The sequence below is a fragment of the Ictalurus furcatus genome, chromosome 5 (assembly GCF_023375685.1).
Source record: "Ictalurus furcatus strain D&B chromosome 5, Billie_1.0, whole genome shotgun sequence".
NCBI lineage: Eukaryota > Metazoa > Chordata > Actinopteri > Siluriformes > Ictaluridae > Ictalurus > Ictalurus furcatus.
Genome location: NC_071259.1, coordinates 5,686,864 through 5,708,486, shown reverse-complemented (window position 1 = coordinate 5,708,486; position 21,623 = coordinate 5,686,864). Strand labels below are relative to the sequence as shown.

At 42.4% G+C, this 21,623-nt stretch overlaps 1 protein-coding gene across 1 annotated transcript in view; it reads right to left on the bottom strand.

Annotated features, from left to right (window-relative positions):
- adgra2 (adhesion G protein-coupled receptor A2) overlaps positions 1 to 21,623 on the bottom strand; it is a 70,680-nt gene that overhangs the window by 11,099 nt on the left and 37,958 nt on the right. The window contains exons 3-9 of the mRNA XM_053624373.1: positions 6,126 to 6,197; positions 4,497 to 4,568; positions 4,301 to 4,372; positions 1,899 to 2,062; positions 781 to 994; positions 527 to 691; positions 215 to 413 (exon numbers count right to left, since the gene is read on the bottom strand). Coding sequence (XP_053480348.1) covers positions 215 to 413; positions 527 to 691; positions 781 to 994; positions 1,899 to 2,062; positions 4,301 to 4,372; positions 4,497 to 4,568; positions 6,126 to 6,197 — 958 coding nt within the window. The remainder of the gene's footprint in view (positions 1 to 214; positions 414 to 526; positions 692 to 780; positions 995 to 1,898; positions 2,063 to 4,300; positions 4,373 to 4,496; positions 4,569 to 6,125; positions 6,198 to 21,623) is intronic.

Sequence of the window (21,623 nt, the reverse complement as noted above, 5' to 3'; positions counted from 1 at the left end):
AAAAATAAATAAATAAATAAATAAACACATCTGTGATGGACTACCATCAGGAAATTATGGAGGACACTGATAATAGCCTAACAGAAAAAAAATATGGATGACATTGGTGATGCACTATGCTTATGAAAATATAGTGGACACTGTTAATGGATTAGCAGTATTTGGTGAGGGGTTAACAGTAGGAAACATATAAAGCACATTGGTGATGACCTACCAGTATGAACGTATGAAGGACATTGGTGATGTCATTGGTGTAGAGGCACTGAGAGTAGTCTCCTTCCTCCCAGCGACCAGAGCGATCACAGTAACGAGACGCCCTCTTCTGATCAACAGCGCCCCCTCCAGACAGGGACGGATAACGCAGCTGCAGGCAGTACTGATATGAAGTAATTCCAGCCAGAGTTCTTGGCCACCTAAAGAATGGCACGGCAGAGCTCTTTTTAGACATTAATACTAATAATAATTCATTCATACATGTAATGGGAAGTTATTGGTGTTGGTAATGGCGTGCGTGTTCCAGCCTCACCTGAACTCCCCTCTATTATTGGACACTCTTTGCTCAGGGCAGAAGGTGGCACTGTTTTCCAGAACCACGATCTCTACACTGCGCGAGACGTTCCCTCGTCCTGTCGTCACCACACACTCCCACTCGCCGCTCGCATCGACATGCACGTTCGACAAGATCAGCTCGCTGAAGAGTAAAAAAAAAACACGCTGCATCGCGGTACATCGCATTGTATCACTAGTATTCGATGTGATTGCCTCGCACTACGTGGTTACCTAGTGATGACAGTGCAGTCGTGTAGAACGCTCTCCTCTAGAAGAACTCCATTCTCAGGGTTGTTACTGACAATTTGGCCTTTGTGGCGCCAGTGTACGGCGGTGATTTTGTCCACCCGGGCAGCAGTACAGTGGAACGGCAGCCTGTCTCCTTTAAACACTACTTGGCGCAGTGAGGGTAACAGAAACAGAGTGTGCAGCTCCAAGGGGCCTTCTGGAAAATGCAGAAATACACACACATTCATCCCTAGTGATTAGGTTCTTCATGTAGCCTACAAGATGAATAGAAATGTAGTTACTTTATACTTTATCCAGAAAATCTAAACATCATATATATATGAACGTTCTAAAAATGTACTATTCAAGTCTGTTTATTTATCACCTTTGGGTAAATAACTGAACCGTATTCCTTTTTTTTTCTTTTCTGATAGAAGGAGGTGAAAAACAGCCATTTTCACTCCGGTGCTTTGGCGCTCTATTATTGTTCAGCCGTCCTCGGACTGATTGTGAAAGAGCCTGGCTGCATCAGGGATGTTTAGCAGCTTTTAGGTCCTTTTATTCGTAACACCGAAACCACAGTGGAATTACTCATAGACATTCATCTGTATCTGCCGCTCGCCAATGCAAATATGTTTTATACTTTGCAGAGAGAAAGAATGATGACATGAGATGATATTGAAACAACAGCAGGGTGTCTGGTCTGAGACCCCGAGACACTAACCCCCACCCCCCTCCAGAAAAGAAAAAAGACAAAAAAAACAAAACCATACAGATCAACAGAAAGATCACATGAGGGCCAACTAAAAGCCACAGAGAAACTGAATCAGATCCCCAGTGGCAGAAGATGGAGCATGGAATGATAGCTATGGAAAATCGGCGAGTGCGATTTTAAACTGAGCTCCAGCCAGGATGCGGCCCAGACCGAGGAGTTCGGCTACCCTAAAAAGCAACTACTCAAAACAAATATTTCCCCAGAAGCTTTAATTTCACTAAATTGACACTTTCTCACGATTTAGCTTTCTCTCTGTTCTCCAGTGGTCTTTAGAACGGTTTCGCTTGATGTCTCGACCTCAATATACTTTGAGTCCGTGCTGAAATACGTGGATGTATTTTCTCACCACAGGTCAGGTCGATCTCCTTCAGTTCTCGCAGTGGTCTGTTCTGGAACCTTCTGGGATACGTGCAGAGCGTCTCATCTCCGAGTCTGGCTGAACTTGTGCGAAAGAAATCCGGCACCCATTGCAGACCACAGTCACATGACAGGAACTCCGAGTCAAAGTTACTAATCGGGTAGAAAAAGCAACTTAATCCCATATGTAGTCAATATTTGTTTCATGATCTGTTGAACAGAAAAAATGACTTTTTAACCGTTTATATTTATATTACAAAGATGGTCCGTATCTCATTACTTCGACTTATTATCAAGAGGATCCCTAAGCTTTTTTTTTTTTTTCAAAAAATACTCCATGAATAGTATTCATATTTCTAATGACTGAGAGATGTTGATAAAATGTATTGCTGTTTTAAAATATGTTTCGCAAGCGTATATCTATAAAACCAAAAGTGACGCATAGGGACATACATTCCTAAACAGAACACAAGGTTAAGAATAAAATATAAAGGGTCATACATACATACTCTTCTACACACATGCTAAATAAATCCAGTTTTCCACTGCTCCCTGGTGACCTCCCGGCTAGGAGCAAGGTTCTAGAATAATTCATCATGTTTGTGGTCCTTGAGTCTACACTTTCACTGTAAAAACCCCCAGAAGACTAAGCTTGATATCAATCATATCCTATAAGGCCACATTATGGGATTAACCCGGCATACCTGACAAAGAACCAGCCTTCCACTTATATGAATTTAACCTTCGATGGAAATTAATATCATCGTACTGGCACACACATACACGTGCATGGGGTTTTCACACTTATGTACTGTCATACTACTAGTACTGGGCGATATGACAAAAGTATGACATCACGATTCTCGACAGCGTTCATACTATACATGATATATATATATATATATATATATATATATATATAACGATATATGCAGGTTTATGAACCATTACCCAGCAATACAGTATTATTACATTTTTTTTTAAAAAAAAGCTGTTTGGTGATACTTTATTTAATGTCTGCAAAAAAAGATCATTGTTTAACGCTGAAAAAGAATGAAAGAAAAACTGTACAAGTATAAAAATGTACACTTTTACAGATTAAAATTTTTAACGTAAAATCACATCAGCTGCTCATAGTCAGTTTGTAATTCTAAAATTTTAAAAACCCATTAAATATATAAAGATAATAATTAATAAAGATACCACAACATCTCATCCATGGGCATAACCACGCATTCTTTGGGGGGTCTTGTCCCCCCCCAAAGTTGAGGAAATACAAATCTGTCCCCCCAATATACAGCACAAAATATTTTCTATATGTCCCCCTTTAATGAACCCTGCCAACGGATGTGTCTTTTCTTCATCTATTCTATTTATTTATTTATATTCCTTTTTAATATATTTCCGTTTGTTAAGGAAAATAGGTGTGCGCCCCGCCTCCAATTGTACACTTGGTTGAACCCATACTCAACGCAAGTTCGTTGATATATTTTAGCAGCTCAGTCTGTAAGAAATGGAGACAGCAGCCAAGCGTAGAAAAGTGCAGCACAACATACGAGCTTTTTTTCAGACAGTAAGTAACTAGATACCTAAATACTAGGTAACCTTAGCTTAGTATAGAAGGCATCATACCATGGCTTGGTTTGTTCTTAAGAACGTCAATTAACGTTTGATATTTGCACACCCGCGAAGTAGGCTAGGCTAACGTCAGTTCCAGTTTTTGACCTCCCGCCGAGTTCGTCCCCCCCCCCCCCCCAATGTCCATACCATGGTTACGCCCTTGATCTCATCAGAATATCTCAAAATACTGTACTGTGACATCATGTATCATGATATTAATATTATAATCATCATATCACCCAGCTCTACATACAGTACATACTATTACAGATAAACTTTCGGAGGTGAACTTAAATTCTTAAAAGAATAATTCTTTTCTCAGGTCGAAGTCATCCTAAACTGCCTAGACAGATTCAAATTAGGCGACTGGTTCGTTTATATTTTTGGAAATAGAACCGACTAAAATTGTTAGAAAATGCAAATCAGGTAATAACTGCACGAGAAGGAATGAAAAAAAAAAACCCCAACATCTCTAGTTGAGATTGAATTGAAATGAACTTGAGTGATGTAGCTGAGGTAGAGTGCGAATTCACAAACCATGTTGACCATGCTTCCATTTCTTATTCCAGTCCATATTTAATCATTAAAAAAAAATAATCAATAACTCTGTCCACACCCACTTCGAGTTTAAATGTGAATACAAATAAAAATATTTGGAGCGCTAAACAGCTAGAACTAATGGCGGTTACGCCCCAACAACATCTTTTGGTTTCATCCTTGTGTTTATATAATAGAATAGCTTAAGTAGATTTCTGCTGCGCTCTCACTCACACCAGCTTCAGCGAGGGAAGCTCCTGGAAGATGTTCGGCTCCAGTGAAGAGAAGATGTTTCCCGAAATGTTCCTGAAACCCAAACAAATTGACTCAGGAATTTAGACATCATTCCCGACTACATAGCTCTGGACTAATTGCAGTCAGAGAGCTTTAGTCCATCAATAAATGTCCCTATCAAAAGACAGCGGCTTACAGTTTGGTGAGGTTGGTGAGTCCCTGGAACATATCTGGAGTCAGGCAGCCGATCCGGTTGTTGGACAGGTCACTGTAAACAGGAACAAATGGGATATGCTGAGCAATCGTGAACAGCAATCCAGCAAGACTAAGATTGAGTTCTTCACAGGGTCACCGTTATGGCCAAAACCTTTTCAGTTTGTTAGTTGACTTTGAAATGCTTGGAAGCGCATACTGAAAACGGCCTTTAAAAGGCTTGGAATAAAAGCAATGTATACTCATCATAACCTAACCCAAACAATGCGAGACAGGAGCCCATTAAAGAGCAGACAATAGCGGAGACTCTGCTTTCACTCGATTTGGCTTAGCCCCATGTCCTCATGTCCATTTGCTACTACTTCAAGTGATTTGTCTGGTGCATTCCACTATCTCTGGCTGTTTATTCAGGCCAGAAAAACACCAGAAAGAGCGAAAAACGAGTCTGTGAAATGGCTTTAAGAAAAGTCTGCCTTCCCCAGGACTCTAGAACGGTATTGGTATTTGAGATCGGTCACTTCCAGTTAAGAGAGGTACTATCGTCTGTGACATCGTTTCTGCGCAGCCCCATTTGAAATTCCTGACCAAACTACTTCCTCTGGAATAAACTCCCATTGGAGTCTGACAGTGAGGCCACACTGTGACTACAGCTTGTGGTTGCTTTAAAACACAATAAAAACCCAGCAACTGGTTAGCTGCATTCATACTGTAATTTCCAGAGCCATCCCAGAATCCTCTGCAGACTTCTGTGGTTCCCTGAACAGCTGGCTGAGGGTTTAGGTACAGTGCGCCATATAGATTTGGTTCTCAGGATTATTTCTTATTGATGAGACAAACAAGATCAGTATTTAATGGCTGATAACCAAAGATGCAGACGAATGCTTTTTCAGAAAGCGTTGATTCATTATCTATGACAGCAGCTCTGGCAATAATGGCAGCTGCAAGGCGACTCGGAAGTTTATACTAAAGCACTCATTCAAATGTATCATTTTTTTCGATAGTAGCAACTTATACAGGGACTTATTTGGCAGACACTCCAGCTAAATGGATTTTTTTTTTTAAAAAAGTGTGGAGATGTTTATTAAACATTTATGGAAGGCGTCTCCGGTGTCAGCATTTTCCATCAGACTAAAGTCTTCAGAACAGTGGCGTTTGCAGTTTCTCATTAACTTCAAGAGAGAGAAAAACCGGTGAGGGGATGACTGTATATACCTGTTATAACATAAATGATAACAGGAGCTAGCTTGTTTCGTGGACATTCCACGACGTTAAATGTTAACTATAAACAGATATGTACGATGTGTCAATCTTCAAATTCAGAAAGATTTGCTGTGATATATGAGGAATAAAACACTTCGGGACGTGCCGTTATTGGAAAATAATCGGCTTCGGGTTAGCAATAATAACCTAGCTTCGCATCGGGACACATCACACCACCGTGTCTTTGATTATTTTCCTACTACAGCATGCCTGTTGTTTTTTTTTAGTGCTTACATATTTGTTTTTGTCTTGCATGTCGTCATATTGTCTGCTCTAGTTTATATGACTATAGAGTGGTTCCTCCGCATACATCACGATTACTGAATAAAATGAACAATTCCAGTCAACTTACAGTTTTCTCAATGCGGTCAGACTCTGAAAAGCTCCAGGCACGATGGTGCTGATCAGATTATTCTTCAGGTCGCTGCAAAGACAAGATCCAGATAAGATGTGCATCAGAAGAATCGAAGACAAAGTCAGAAGACAAATGGAAAACAGATTTCATTGTGGAAAGACATATTGTGCAATGTTTCTAGCGACTATAAAGCACTTCCTGCAAGTTCCCAATGTGAAGGAGAGATTTAAAAAAAAAGCACCAGGAAATGAAAATGATCACTTGCACAGAGCCTTAACCAATAAGTCTCCATGTCCTGACCCGATACTGAGTATTCGATCACGGCAAATATTGGGCTTAAAAGCTGGATCAGCATACCTGATCATGTAATTGTGAAAAGAAGCAGATCTTAAAAGAAAGCACGTGTGAAACCAGTGAAATTCAAGAGGGATCAAAAAGTGAAGGTACTTTTGAAAAGACAATTCCCAAAACGAACGAAAACCATCTTCAGCCAAGCCATAAATATCCATTTTTTTTAAACAAACTTTGAAGATACAGTTTCATGCTGACTATCTACCCCCTCCACCTTTTCCTGCCCTCTAATTTAGCCCATAGCCATGTGTTGAAACACTTATCAGCCCGAGCCCCTGAACACAAACAGACTATTGGCCTCTAAATTAACCTTTGGAACTCCTGGCATGATATTTATTAGTCAGGTGGGAATTGAGAGAATGATGGAGGCCAGCTGATGCTTTGTAATGGCCTCCTCTTGTATGACACAAATAAAGATCCAGGTCTGTCCCACTAGTGACATTTCCTTGTAGAAATGTACCAAGGCTGAATTCATTGGGGAGGGGACCATTTATATACCCCCCACTCCTAATATTTATTGGCTCTTCAGAACGAAGGCCTCCACTGATTACATCTTACGGACGACTCAAAACAAGGTCCACATGACAATGAAAGCCTATATATAAAACCTCAGGCATTTCCCACAGCTCCGCCTGTCTCCATACCATTACTTGAACCTTCACTTGAGTCATTTACTTATGTGGTGGCTTTAAATCTGAAACCTTGGCTGCTCATATCAGGAAAATCAGAATGTTCTCATATGCAGACCACAATGTTTTCAGACCTGCTGAGATGGGAAAGGAGGCCGATGGATCTTGTATTTAAGTAAGCCTAGAGATTCCATCTCTAAAATGAGATGCAGCAATCAAACCATGTTTTAAATAAAACAGCAGCAGTAATCAGCAGTTGAGGTTTTGTGTAAAGACCAGAAAGGCCCTTAAATACTAAGCTATATGCTTGGATTTTATAACACAATTAGACTAGTCTAATAATCTATTCGCTGAAGCTCTGACCAATATAGAGTACTGTAGATGCCAGTAATATAACGCAACATAACTGCTCACTGAAAGCAGAACACTTTGGAAAAATATTTCTATCTAGTACCCTTAAAGGAGTATCGGTTTGACATTTCATTCAAAAACTTTACTGTCACATGCACCAGCTTCTTTGTACAATGAAATTCTTCGTTTACCCATTCTCACAGGTGCTGTAAAAGAAAACAAAGTATACATAAAAACTGACAAAAATACTGCCAAAGTGCAAGGTGTCGTGCTAAACTGAAACAATATAACAATCAATCCATCCATCCATCCATCTATCTCACTTATCCTACACAGGATCGCGGGGGAGCCTGCAGACTATCCCAGGGAACTCGGGGCACAGGGCGGGGGACACCCTGGACGGGGTGCCGACCCATCGCAGGGCACAATCACACACATTCGCACACTAGGGACAATTTGGAAATGCCATTCAGCTAAGAAGGCATGTCTTTAGACTGGGGGAGGAAACCGGAGTACCCGGAGGAAACCCCTGGAGCACGGGGAGAACATGCAAACACCCCCAACCGCGGTGGTGTGAGGCAAACGTGCTAAAGTTACAAAAGATATCACAGATAACAATATGCCATAAGAATAGGGAATCGCAGATGACTTTAGCCATTTAAAGAGTAGTACCTAACACTGAATGTTATGGACAATATGCAGTATGATGTCACAATTTCCAAAAACGAAAGGAAATGGTGTGTGTGAACAGGAAATTCAAAAATATCATCAAAAATATGTCAATTTTATAGCAAGCTTTCTTTGAAAATGGCAATATATATATATATATATATATATATATATATATATATATATATATATATACACACACACACACATTACAGCATGTTTAAACCCTCTTTTTCCTCAATACTAAGTAATAATGTATTTTATTGAAGTTGATTCTGCTTAAAATTTCTCTGAGACCGAGCCTCACGCTGCCACTGAATGAGAAACTCCTGCAAGTCTGCATGGCACTATCGAGAATCAGAGTTTTTCTAAGGGATCAGTGAAATGTAATATCATGATTATTATTCGTTCAGTGCTGCTGTAGTATGTCAGTTTACAGAGGGAATAAAACACTGCAATGCCGCTAGCTTTTTGCTTTTTGCGTTAGACGGACTGACGCTAGACGAAAGGCATATCTGTGCACAGCCATTAACACTATAACATTACGCTATCAGAAAGTGCGAGCTTTCATATCAGTGTGTCGTGGTATGAGCTTCAAGGGCGACTGGCGAAAGCTGTCAGGGAGTGTTAAAGGAGCACGAGAGAGAGATGAGAGGGAGAAAGATGAGTGCTAAAGAGAGAGCGGTAAGCGAGGCAAGAGAAAGGTAATAGAGGGACAAGAGAGACAAGGGACAAGAGGGAGACAAGAGGGAGACAAGGTGAAAGAGAGATGAGCGAGACGGGCTAGAGAGAGAGAGAGACAAGAAAGAGAGAAGAAAATGAGCCAAAAAACAGACAAGAAAGATAAAAGAGCCAAAAAAAGAGTCAAGAGAGATAAAAACGATATAAAGGGAGAGATGAGAGAGATAGGAGAGAGATGATGAGAGAGAGCGAGAGGGAGACGAGGCAAGAGAGATGAAAGAGACACAAGAGAGAAAAAAAGAGAGACGAGAGTGATGAGAGGCAGGGCAAGAGAAAGAGAAAGGAGGGATGAGAGAGAGACAAGAGGGAGACAAGGTAAAAGAGAGATGAGAGAGAGAGAGAGAGAGAGAAATAAGACTAACAGAAACAGAGAGATGAGAGATAGAGACAAAAAGAGAAAGAAACAAGAGGGTCAAGAGAGATAAAAGAGACATAAAGAGAGAGGGAGAGATAAAGATAGGAGAGATGATGAGACAGGGCTAGGAGAAAGACAAAAGAGGGGCAAGAGAGAAACAAGAGGGAGACAAGGTAAAAAAAGAGATGAGAGAGACAAAGAAATGAGAGAGAGACAAGAGAGACGGGAGAAGAAAAATGAGGCAAACAAAAAAACAGAGACAAGAGATATAAAAGAGACAAAAAAGAGAAAGAAACGAGAGAGACAAGCGAGATAAAAGTGACAAAGAGAGATGAGAGAGAGAGAGTGAGAGACGAGGCAAGAGGGATGACAGAGATACAAGAGAAAAAGAGAGACAAGATAGATGAGAGCTGAGAGAAAGAGACAAAAAGACACGACAGAGATGAGACAGCGCAAGAGAGATAAGAAAGAGAAATGAGAAGAGAGACGAGAGACGAGAGGAAGAGACAGGAGAAAAAGGGACAAGACAAGAGAACTGAGATGAGAGAGACGAAACTGAGAGTGTGAAGGAAGAAAGGAGAGAACTAAAGTTATAGAGGACTGTGCTCACTAAATGGTCTGACCTTGGGTGAAAGTCAGGAGCAGGAGAATAAGTGTGTGTGTGTGTGTGTGTGTGTGTGTGTGTGTGTATTAGTAGCTGCACTCATATGCAACAATAGCTGTTTCCTGTCTGGTGTGTCCCAGTCCTCATTAGCGCTGTGATGAACGGAGCTACAATACCCACTCTTTCCTACTCCTCACACACACACACACACACACACGTCTCGGACTAAAGGTCAGAGCTGCGTACACTCTCTGTGTGAAGATCAACAGCGACTCACATGCATCCACTCTCATCACTGAGATGGGGAATGTGGAACAGAGTGAACATGAACACACACACACACACACACACACACACACACACCGTATTCTCCATATCACACTCTAGTAAGCACCTAAAAAGCTTTCGAGTACCCCGATGACATGAGGGCCTGCAATCTGGAACGTTGTCAGAAATTGATTCTGCTCCATTTCCTCACTACGGAATTTTATGTGTCCTAGTGTGCACATTTCACATCCATGCTTCTCACACACAAACACACACACACACACACACACACACAAATACACAAACACACACACACACAAAGATACACAAACGGCCCAGAACACGGCTCGACACACGGCCCAGAACACGGCCCAGAACACGACCCAGAACACGGCTCGACACACGGCCCAGAACATGGCCCAGAACATGGCTCGACACACGGCCCAGAACACACGGCCCAGAACACACGGCCTAGAACACGGCTCGACACACGGCCCGGAACACGGCCCAGAACACGGCCCAGAACACGGCTCGACACACGGCCCGGAACATGGCCCAGAACATGGCTCGACACACGGCCCAGAACACACGGCCCAGAACACACGGCCTAGAACACGGCTCGACACACGGCCCGGAACACGGCCCAGAACACGGCCCAGAACACGGCTCGACACACGGCCCGGAACACGGCCCAGAACACGGCCCAGAACACGGCTCGACACACAGTGAGCAGAACTGATTCAACATCGGAGTATTTCAGTTAGTGGAAAATCATTTTGCCTTTATTTGAAATGTGAGTGTTTGGAATTGAACAAATCAGGGCTTGAAATACAGTTAAGACGCATTTGCAAAAAAAACAAAACAAAAAAAAAACAAATAGGGTTGAGGAACCAGTAGAAATGCAGGAACGTACAGAACACTGTCAGGATATTATATCAGATTATCTGATGCACGTCAGTAACGCTGTAGCGTAGTCAGTGACTCTTCAGTGTTATTTCCTCAAGCGTAGTTTAAAATATTTTTTATTGATTTCAACTCAATATTGAAATGTTGATGAATAAAAAAAGACCTGATGGAGTATCGTTATATAATAACGGTTCGTTACAGTCCTATTCACAACAATGCTGTTGACTATTACTCCATGCCTAATTGGAATCTCATTGCTCTGATTCAGTCACACAAAAGCAGCTCTCCATGTTTTCTCCTGCCTGCGAGGACACTCGTCTTTAGATTGATGTACATCGACCCACCAGTGCCCCATTGTTCCCAGAGTGCTTTGCTTTCTGCTCTACTTCCCCTTGCGCTCTGTGATTGGACAGCAGCAGTGCGGAATGTCGAGGCCTGACCCGATACGACTATTGTCGGTTTACTTCAGAACCGCGTGCTAGTGCGTTCAGTTTGCGACGATGGAGGCTGTGTGTGTGCGTGTGTGTGTGTGTGTGTGTGTGTGTGTGTGTGTGTGTGTGTTTCAGAGACGTGTGTCCATTTGTGTAGTTTCTTTATTTGTTCTTCAAGAAGTCATGAATGCACCTGGGGCCTTTGGAGGAAAAAACAGAGAGGAGAACACGAGAGGGAAAGAGCTAAAGGGTCATTAAGGGTTTGTCTGCTTCAGGTCTTGTCTTATGCTTTTGAATAAAGGATGGAGAAAGAAAGAGAGAGAGAAAGAGAGATAGCTTGTGTGTGTGTGTGTGTGTGTGTGTGTGTGTGTGTGTGTGTGTGTTTAAATGTGTTCACAATTTCACAGCTGTTAGTGGAATGTATACACACACATTAAAAAGACGTTAGCTAACCTAATACTGGATGTACTGATTGTGCACATGTATCACATTTTGTTTCTGTGTGTGTGTGTGTGTGTGAGTGAGTGAGGCCGGCAGAGGCCATTTTTGTGCCGCGTGTCATTTCCTGTCTGCACTGAGGCCCTTGCTCGTTTATTTTTACAGTTTCCTTTCCCTCGATTTTTTTCCCCACTCCGCTTTTCCCGTGCAAGCCGAACAGCGAAAGCTCTCAGGAGCAAAAAAACACTCCTGCCCAACATTACACACACACACACACACACACACAATGGGGTCCTTATAACTCTGCACCCCAAATCTACTCCATACCCAAACCCTTGCTTCGTGTTTCGCCAGAGAATTTCCTGCTTTCCTTCATCCGTCTAAAATTATTTATATCATTTGCAACCAATCGGTCAGATCTGCCATCGGCTCAAAGAAGCAGAACTCTTTCAACAGAAAATATGGAACTAGTTGACTATGAAGAGGTTAGTCATATTCCTGTGCATATTTTCACACTGACGCTGATCATAATGAAAGGTTCTCGACTATGTTTCCAGTCCAACTTTGTTAATTGTGTGTGTGTGTGTGTGTGTGTGTGTGTGTGTGTGTGTGTGTGTGTTTGAACTGACACTTTGTCTTCGCAAGTTACAATTATGGCAGCGAATGTACGAACACCACTCATTCATTTCCTTCCAATTTTACACAAAACAAATTCCCGCCCGCAAGCTATTGTAGGTCTGCTAAGCAAAACATGAAGGCTAACACATACTTTTTCAGATACAGATACACATAAACACAACCGGGCGTTTCTACCCTGATATAGCAAACGAACCAAACTATATTGTATACCTGAGCTAACAGATGCAAACATCTGGCTACATCGCTCAATCATATTAAATACGGGAGAACTGAAGCATTTCTGCTAATTCGCCGCGTCATCGTTGGGATTCGAACGAGCAGTCTCAAACACAAACATATATAAACGTAGATTTCACATCCAGTGTCCAGCGATCCGTTTTCTGGCCCAGGCCTACTGTCATTTCCAGTCTATCTGACACACAAAGTACATAAACTAGGTTTATTGTGAGAAACGTGATATTGTTATGTAAACCATACGTAATATTTATTTTTTTCTTAAATCTAACCGACCACACGCTAAATTGTTGGTTTTCAGGCTCGACGAGGTTTCATGTGCTCTTCTGCTTGTTGCAAAACGGTTTCTGAGAGAGGTTCACAGATCCACGGGCCAAGCACAAGCAGATCATGGGCTTCGGAATAAGAAACAGCAACGGTTTGGTTGGTAAAAGAATGTGTAGGTGTGTATACAGTACTGAACATATAGTGTATCTACTAGCAAGCTTTATTCAAATGAAACATGACTGCCCCCTAGTGGTCGTTGTTATTTTATTTCCTTTGCCCGCAGCACGCGCGTCATTCCGCGTGAGACCCGTTTCCTTCAACGCGCATTTTTAATGGCCACATCTGTATAAAATGGGGCTAAAAATAATAATAATAATTTATAATAAGTTTAAAATTTTTTATTTTTTGTAAGTGAAGTAAGAAATTGTATTTTCTTGGTTCATTTTGATGATATGTTTTCTTGGCGCATTCTGTGGTTTAATGCCAAGAAAAACTCTCAGGCTCAAATCAGGGACTGCAAGTAAAAAATGTAAATAAAATAAAAACAAATAAAACCAGGGGAAAATCAGATGACAAACTGTATATTCTGTTCGTTCCACTTTTGGACTGATATTGAATGTTGAGGAACTTTTGAGAAGTTTTTTTTTATTTCCTGAAAGGGTTTCAAACTGCACTTTTATTTTTTTCTACTGTCATTTTTTTTTTTTTTTTTTTTTTTAGCTTTTTCTTTTCTTTTCTTTTTTTTTTTCTTACCACAAGGCTAGATTTCCCGAAGCTATGCATGTGCATGTGTGTGCTTAAAGATAATTGCATACCATTTCAGGCTATCCCGCTTCTATCCATTGCCTCATTCTGTGCTATAACCGCTATAACCTTATTCCCAAACCTGACCACTGAAGTGTGCTGTTTAGTGCATATTATGGTTTGGGAAACGTTTGGAGCAATTCTTGAGCAAACTTATAAACCTTTAAAAAAAAAAAAAAAAAAAATTGAAGACCTATTTTAATAGCTTCCATAAATAGGATCTATGATCAGCCAAGATTCTGTATACGAGCTAAATAGGCAGTCGGATTCAGCCCAGATACAGCAGTACAACCAAGGAGAAACATCTGGGCAGGAACACAACCCAGCATGTATAAAATATCACTGGATGAACAGAGAAGCCGGAATATTCGCCCTGTGGCTGGACAAGAAAAACAGAGAAAAGACAACGGAGTAGCGACGTCAAAGGGAAATAAAAAGAAAGTCAAGAGGGAAGGAAGGACAGAGACCAAATTTAGAAAAATATTTAGCTCTCAAAAATGTTTAAAAAAAAAAATATTTAAAAAAATCTAATAAAAACCAAATGAGTTCAGCGTGAGGTCGACGGATGTGGCGAGAATCGAGAAAGTTTGCCGTCTCCGCTTTTATTTTTTTTCCCTTCTGTTTTTTTTTTTTTTTTTTTTTTTTGGCGTGCACGATGGGCCACTTTATCTCCGACCCTATCCTGCCTGTCGCTTTCTGAGCTGCCCAGAAGACACGATTGCATTGAGCCTGCAACACAAACACACTCCCGTCCACCCACACACACACACACACACACACACACACACACACACACACACACACACACACACATAAACCCCTTGCCTTGAGTTTATCTCACAGCCACATCTGGAGTCTATCAAGTCCAGCTCTACTACCGCCACCCCCAACACACACACACACACACACACACACACACACACACACACACACACACACACACACGCCTTCCCCTCCTTTCTCGCTTTCTATTCTCCTGTACCTTTAACCCTCTCCTGACCATAACGCTGTTGTCATAATAATTATGATTAACTTCTGTAGTGTTCATCGTGTTCATTCATTTTCTACCAATTTTCTCTCTCGGTCTTCCTCTGTCAGTCTCTCTCTCTCAATCTGTCTCTCTCTGTCAATCTCTCTCTCTCAATCTGTCTCTCTCTGTCAATCTCTCTCTCAATCTGTCTCTCTCTGTCAATCTCTCTCTCAATCTGTCTCTCTCTGTCAATCTCTCTCTCTCTCAATCTGTCTCTCTCTGTCAATCTCTCTCTCAATCTGTCTCTCTCTGTCAATCTCTCTCTCTCTCAATCTGTCTCTCTCTGTCAATCTCTCTCTCTCTCAATCTGTCTCTCTCTGTCAATCTCTCTCTCTCTCAATCTGTCTCTCTCTGTCAATCTCTCTCTCAATCTGTCTCTCTCTGTCAATCTCTCTCTCTCTCAATCTGTCTCTCTCTGTCAATCTCTCTCTCTCTCAATCTGTCTCTCTCTGTCAGTCTCTCTCTCTCAATCTGTCTCTCTCTGTCAATCTCTCTCTCTCTCAATCTGTCTCTCTCTGTCAATCTCTCTCTCTCTCAATCTGTCTCTCTCTATCAATCTCTCTCTCTCTCAATCTGTCTCTCTCTGTCAATCTCTCTCTCAATCTGTCTCTCTCTGTCAATCTCTCTCTCTCTCAATCTGTCTCTCTCTGTCAATCTCTCTCTCAATCTGTCTCTCTCTATCAATCTCTCTCTCTCTCAATCTGTCTCTCTCTGTCAATCTCTCTCTCAATCTGTCTCTCTCTGTCAATCTCTCTCTCTCTCAATCTGTCTCTCTCTGTCAATCTCTCTCTCTCTCAATCTGTCTCTCTCTGTCAATCTCTCTCTCAATCTGTCTCTCTCTGTCAATCTCTCTCTCTCTCAATCTGTCTCTCTCTGTCAATCTCTCTCTCTCTCAATCTGTCTCTCTCTGTCAGTCTCTCTCTCAATCTGTCTCTCTCTGTCAATCTCTCTCTCTCTCAATCTGTCTCTCTCTGTCAATCTCTCTCTCAATCTGTCTCTCTCTGTCAATCTCTCTCTCTCTCAATCTGTCTCTCTCTGTCAATCTCTCTCTCTCTCAATCTGTCTCTCTCTGTCAGTCTCTCTCTCTCAATCTGTCTCTCTCTGTCAATCTCTCTCTCAATCTGTCTCTCTCTATCAATCTCTCTCTCTCTCAATCTGTCTCTCTCTGTCAATCTCTCTCTCAATCTGTCTCTCTCTGTCAATCTCTCTCTCTCTCAATCTGTCTCTCTCTGTCAATCTCTCTCTCTCTCAATCTGTCTCTCTCTGTCAATCTCTCTCTCTCTCAATCTGTCTCTCTCTGTCAATCTCTCTCTCTCTCAATCTGTCTCTCTCTGTCAATCTCTCTCTCTCTCAATCTGTCTCTCTCTGTCAATCTCTCTCTCTCTCAATCTGTCTCTCTCTGTCAATCTCTCTCTCTCTCTCTCAATCTGTCTCTCTCACTGTCTCTCTCTCTCTCAATCTCTCTCTCAATCTCTCTCTCTCTCTCTCAATCTGTCTCTCTCACTGTCTCTCTCTCTCTCAATCTCTCTCTCAATCTGTCTCTCTCTGTCAATCTCTCTCTCTCTCAATCTGTCTCTCTCTGTCAATCTCTCTCTCTCTCAATCTGTCTCTCTCTGTCAATCTCTCTCTCTCTCAATCTGTCTCTCTCGGTCTTCCTCTGTCAGTCTCTCTCTCTCAATCTGTCTCTCTCACTGTCTCTCTCTCTCTCAATCTCTCTCTCAATCTCTCTCTCTCTCTCAATCTGTCTCTCTCACTGTCTCTCTCTCTCTCAATCTCTCTCTCAATCTCTCTCTCTCTCAATCTGTCTCTCTCTGTCAATCTCTCTCTCTCTCAATCTGTCTCTCTCTGTCAATCTCTCTCTCTCTCTCAATCTGTCTCTCTCACTGTCTCTCTCTCTCTCAATCTCTCTCTCAATCTCTCTCTCTCTCTCAATCTGTCTCTCTCACTGTCTCTCTCTCTCTCAATCTCTCTCTCAATCTCTCTCTCTCTCAATCTCTCTCTCTCTCAATCTGTCTCTCTCTGTCAATCTCTCTCTCTCAATCTGTCTCTCTCACTGTCTCTCTCTTTCAATCTGTCTCTCTCACTGTCTCTCTCTTTCAATCTGTCTCTCTCTCGCTATCTTTCTCTGTCAATCTGTCTCTCTTGCTGTCTCTCTCTCTCAATCGGTCTCTCTCACTGTGTCTCTCTCTGTCAATCTGTCTCTCTGTCAATCTGTCTCTCTCAATTGTCTCTCTCGCTGTCTCTCTCTCAATCTGTCTCTCTCTGTCAATCTGTCTCTCTCTCTCAATCTGTCTCTCTCTCTCAATCCGTCTCTCTCACTGTCTCTCGCTCTCAATCTGTCTTTCTCACTGTCTCTCTCTCTCTCAATCTGTCTCTCTCTCTCAATCTGTCTCTCTCACTGTCTCTCTCTCTCAATCTGTCTTTCTCACTGTCTCTCTCTCTCTCAATCTGTCTCTCTCACTGTCTCTCTCTCTGTCAATCTGTCTCTTGCTGTCTTTCTATCTGTCAATCTGTCTCTCTCTCTCAATCTGTCTCTCTCACTGTCTCTCTCTCTCTCTCAATCTGTCTCTGTCGCTATCTTTCTCTGTCAATCTGTCTCTCTCGCTGTCTCTCTCGCTGTCTCTCTCTCTCAATCTGTCTCTCTCACTGTGTCTCTCTCTGTCAATCGGTCTCTCTCAATTGTCTCTCTCGCTGTCTCTCTCTCTCAATCGGTCACTCACTGTCTCTCTCTCTGTCAATCTGTCTCTGTCTCTCTCTCAATCTGTCTCTCACGGTCTCTCTCTGTCAATCTCTCTCTCTCTCAATTTGTCTCTCTTGCTGTCTCTCTCTCTCAATCTGTCTCATGCTGTCTCTCTCTCACTGTCTCTTTCGCTGTTTCTCTCTCTCAATCTGTCTCTCTCGCCATCTCTCAATCTGTCTCTCTTGCTGTTTCTCTCATTGTCTCTCTCTCACTGTGTCTCTTTCGCTGTCTCTCTCTCAATCTGTCTCTCTCACTGTCTCTCACTCTCAATCCGTCTCTCTCCCTCAATCCGTCTCTCTCTCTCAATCCGTCTCTCTTACTATCTCTCTCTCTCAATCCGTCTCTCTCTCTCACGCTCTTAGTTTCTCTGTGTCAGACAATATTAACAATACTTCTCATTACATGTCTTTTCCAACCATCCTAATATGATTTACGTGAAGCTTTCACAAGGCTGTACTTATCATGGTCATGTATGCACCCACACACACACACACACACACTCACACTCACACACACACATTCTTTCCATAGGCTACATGTACACTCTCCTTCGATTATATATAAGTGTGTATTTCCTGTCCAAATCTCAAGTGGTCCGTGTTGCAGAAAGAAAGGATGAAGAAACACACACGCACATGCGCAGACACTCCCTATCTCTTCATTACTCTTGTAAGCTCAGTTATGTGAGACTCGTCTCATTATGATATTCTTGTTAATGCGCCACTCTGTGCGTGTGTGTGTATTGGTGCGTGTTTGTGGACCAAAAAAAGTGCATTAGTGAATTTGGTAGCTAGTTTTATATTTATCTTCCCATCCATCCATCCATTTTCTATACCGCTTATCCTACACAGCTGGAGCCTGGAGCCTATCCCAGGGGACTCGGAGCACAAGGCGGGGGACATCCTGAACAGGGGGCCAACCCATCGCAAGGCACAATCGACTACACACACTCACACACATTCACTATGGACAATTTGGAAATGCCAATCAGCCAACAATGCATGTGTTTGGACTAGGGGAGGAAAGCGGAGTATGCAGAGGAAACCCACAAAGCACGGGGAGAACATGCGAACTCCGTGCACACAGGGCGGAGGCGGGATTTGAGCCTCCAACCCCAGAGGTGTGAGGCAAATGTGCTAACTACTAAGCCATCGTGCTGGAATGCCCTGCGATGGACTAGGGTCCAATCACTTTCACTGAAAGTGAACGAATAAACGTGGAAAATGTGGCATTTGGCAACCTCTTCTAGTTAAAATATGAAATCACAAGTGGTTACTAGAGATGCATGAAACACATGAAAATAGCATTTCAGCGCTCCATCTCAGATCTCCATCTCAGCGCTCCATTTCAGATCTCCGTCTCAGATCTCCGTCTCAGATCTCCATCTCAGCGTTCCATCTCAGCGCTCCATCTCAGATCTCCATCTCAGCACTCCATCTCAGATCTCCATCTCACTGCTCCATCTCAGATCTCCATCTCAGATCTCCATCTCAGCACTTTATCTCAACTCTCCATCTCAGCACTTTATCTCAGCTCTCCATCTCAGCACTTTATCTCAGCTCTCCATCTCAGCACTTTATCTCAGCTCTCCATCTCAGTGCTTTATCTCAGCTCTCCATCTCAGTGCTTTATCTCAGCTCTCCATCTCTGATCTCCATCTCCACTCTCCATCACAGCGCTCCATCTCAGATCTCCATCTCAGTGCTTTATCTCAGATCTCCATCTCAGCACTTTATCTCAGCTCTCCATCTCAGCACTTTATCTCAGCTCTCCATCTCAGTGCTTTATCTCAGCTCTCCATCTCAGTGCTTTATCTCAGCTCTCCATCTCAGTGCTTTATCTCAGCTCTCCATCTCTGATCTCCATCTCCACTCTCCATCACAGCGCTCCATCTCAGATCTCCATCTCAGCGCTTTATCTCAGATCTCCATCTCAGCGCTCCATCTCAGATCTCCATCTCAGCGCTCCATCTCAGCTCTCCATCTCAGCGCTTTATCTCAGATCTCCATCTCAGCACTTTATCTCAGCTCTCCATCTCAGCACTTTATCTCAGCTCTCCATCTCAGCACTTTATCTCAGCTCTCCATCTCAGTGCTTTATCTCAGATCTCCATCTCAGCGCTTTATCTCAGATCTCCATCTCAGCGCTCCATCTCAGATCTCCATCTCAGCACTCCATCTCAGCTCTCCATCTCAGCTCTCCATCTCAGTGCTTCATCTCAGCTCTCCATCTCAGATCTCCATCTCAGCTCTCCATCTCAGCGCTTATCTCAGATCTCCATCTCAGCACTCCATCTCAGCACTCCATCTCAGTTCTCCATGGATATTACCGTAATCATGATGACAACATTTGGGATTGTGGATTTGCTCTCATACCATTCCTCATACCATACATATCTTGTGGAAAAACTATGTTGTTCACCATGTACGTGTGGGTGTACGCTGTGTTTCAGGAGTAGACAAAATCTCCGTGTTGACAAAAAAAAATACACGAACAAAAAAAGTTAGCCTGCATGTTTGTACACTGTCTACACGGATAACGCAGTACGGCAAGCTGCACGTTGCTTGACGACCTCAGGACCTGCAGTCAGTAGCGTACAATAAACGGATGTCATACTTGCACAGAACCGCATACGGCTGAACACGAATGTTTCCCATTTACATTGTTATTGCAGCGGATTCCTCATGCACACTGGAAGGGTAAATCCACACACACCACAAAGCTACGGTCTCCTGAGAACTGAAACTCAACGCTCTTTCCATCTATGCATGCAGCTAACGTACACACATGTGGCATGTGTGTGTGTTCTTTATGCCAATTCACAGCCCAAGCTAAAATCATAGCACAAATCCATAGCACATGGTGTGTATCTATTAGGGTTACGAGTTTGGACACACACATGGTGTAAGGAGGAGCACCTCACACCTTTAAAGACATTTATGAGTGTTGTATAAACACTTAAGTCAAAGAGGCATGGCCTATGAGTCTGTCAGTCGAAGTAAAAGAGGCGTGGCCTCTGTGCGTCTCAGTCCCAGCGCCTCCCATTCTTAAACTCTTCAAATAAACACTGCATCGTAATAGCTATAAATAGGTTATCTTATTAAACGGTACGCTGCCGCAAACAGAACTTTTATTCAGCGTCTTTATGATCACGCACGCGTGACGTGCATCATATCTTTCGCAGAAGTAGGAACGCACACATCTGATGCATGCAGGAGAATAACACGAAGGAGATTAAAGCAAGGCAGGAGGACAAAGAGCGATAAACATCAGCGCTAAAGCCAGAACCAGACGGCCTCGCTAGCTGCTCTACGGAGAACCGTTTGCAGTGCATTTAAGAGGCTTGAAGTGCCGCCAAAAGAGTCGGAGAGAGATTCCCATAATAGGACGCACAGAGGAGAAAGAGAAATGGGAACAAAAACACCAAAAAAAAACGAGCAAGGAAAAGAGAGAGAAAAAGAGCGAGAGAGATAGCGAAAGTGATCCAGGGAGATTTGGAGATTTTTCTCTTTATTTCTGATCAACAACATATGTGCTGTAATGATCAATGCTTTGGCAGGATTACTAACACGAGCCTCGTGCCAATAGCTCAGTTTTCATATTGAAAAGGACTGAAGACACAAACAAAGCAACAGCGAGAGAGAATGAGAGATAGAGAGAGACAGACATAAAGACATTATATATAAAGAGAGAGAGAGAGAGAGAGAGAGAGAGAGACAGAGATAAAGACAGATATATATATATAGAGAGAGAGACAGAGATAAAGACAGATATATATATATAGAGAGAGAGAGAGACAGAGATAAAGACATATATATATAGAGAGAGAGAGAGACAGAGATAAAAACAGATATATATATAGAGAGAGAGAAAGACAGAGATAAAGACAGATATATATATATAGAGAGAGAGAGAGAGAGAGATAAAGACATATATATAGAGAGAGAGAGAGACAGAGATAAAAACAGATATATATATATATAGAGAGAGAGAGAGACAGAGATAAAGACAGATATATATATATAGAGAGAGAGAGAGA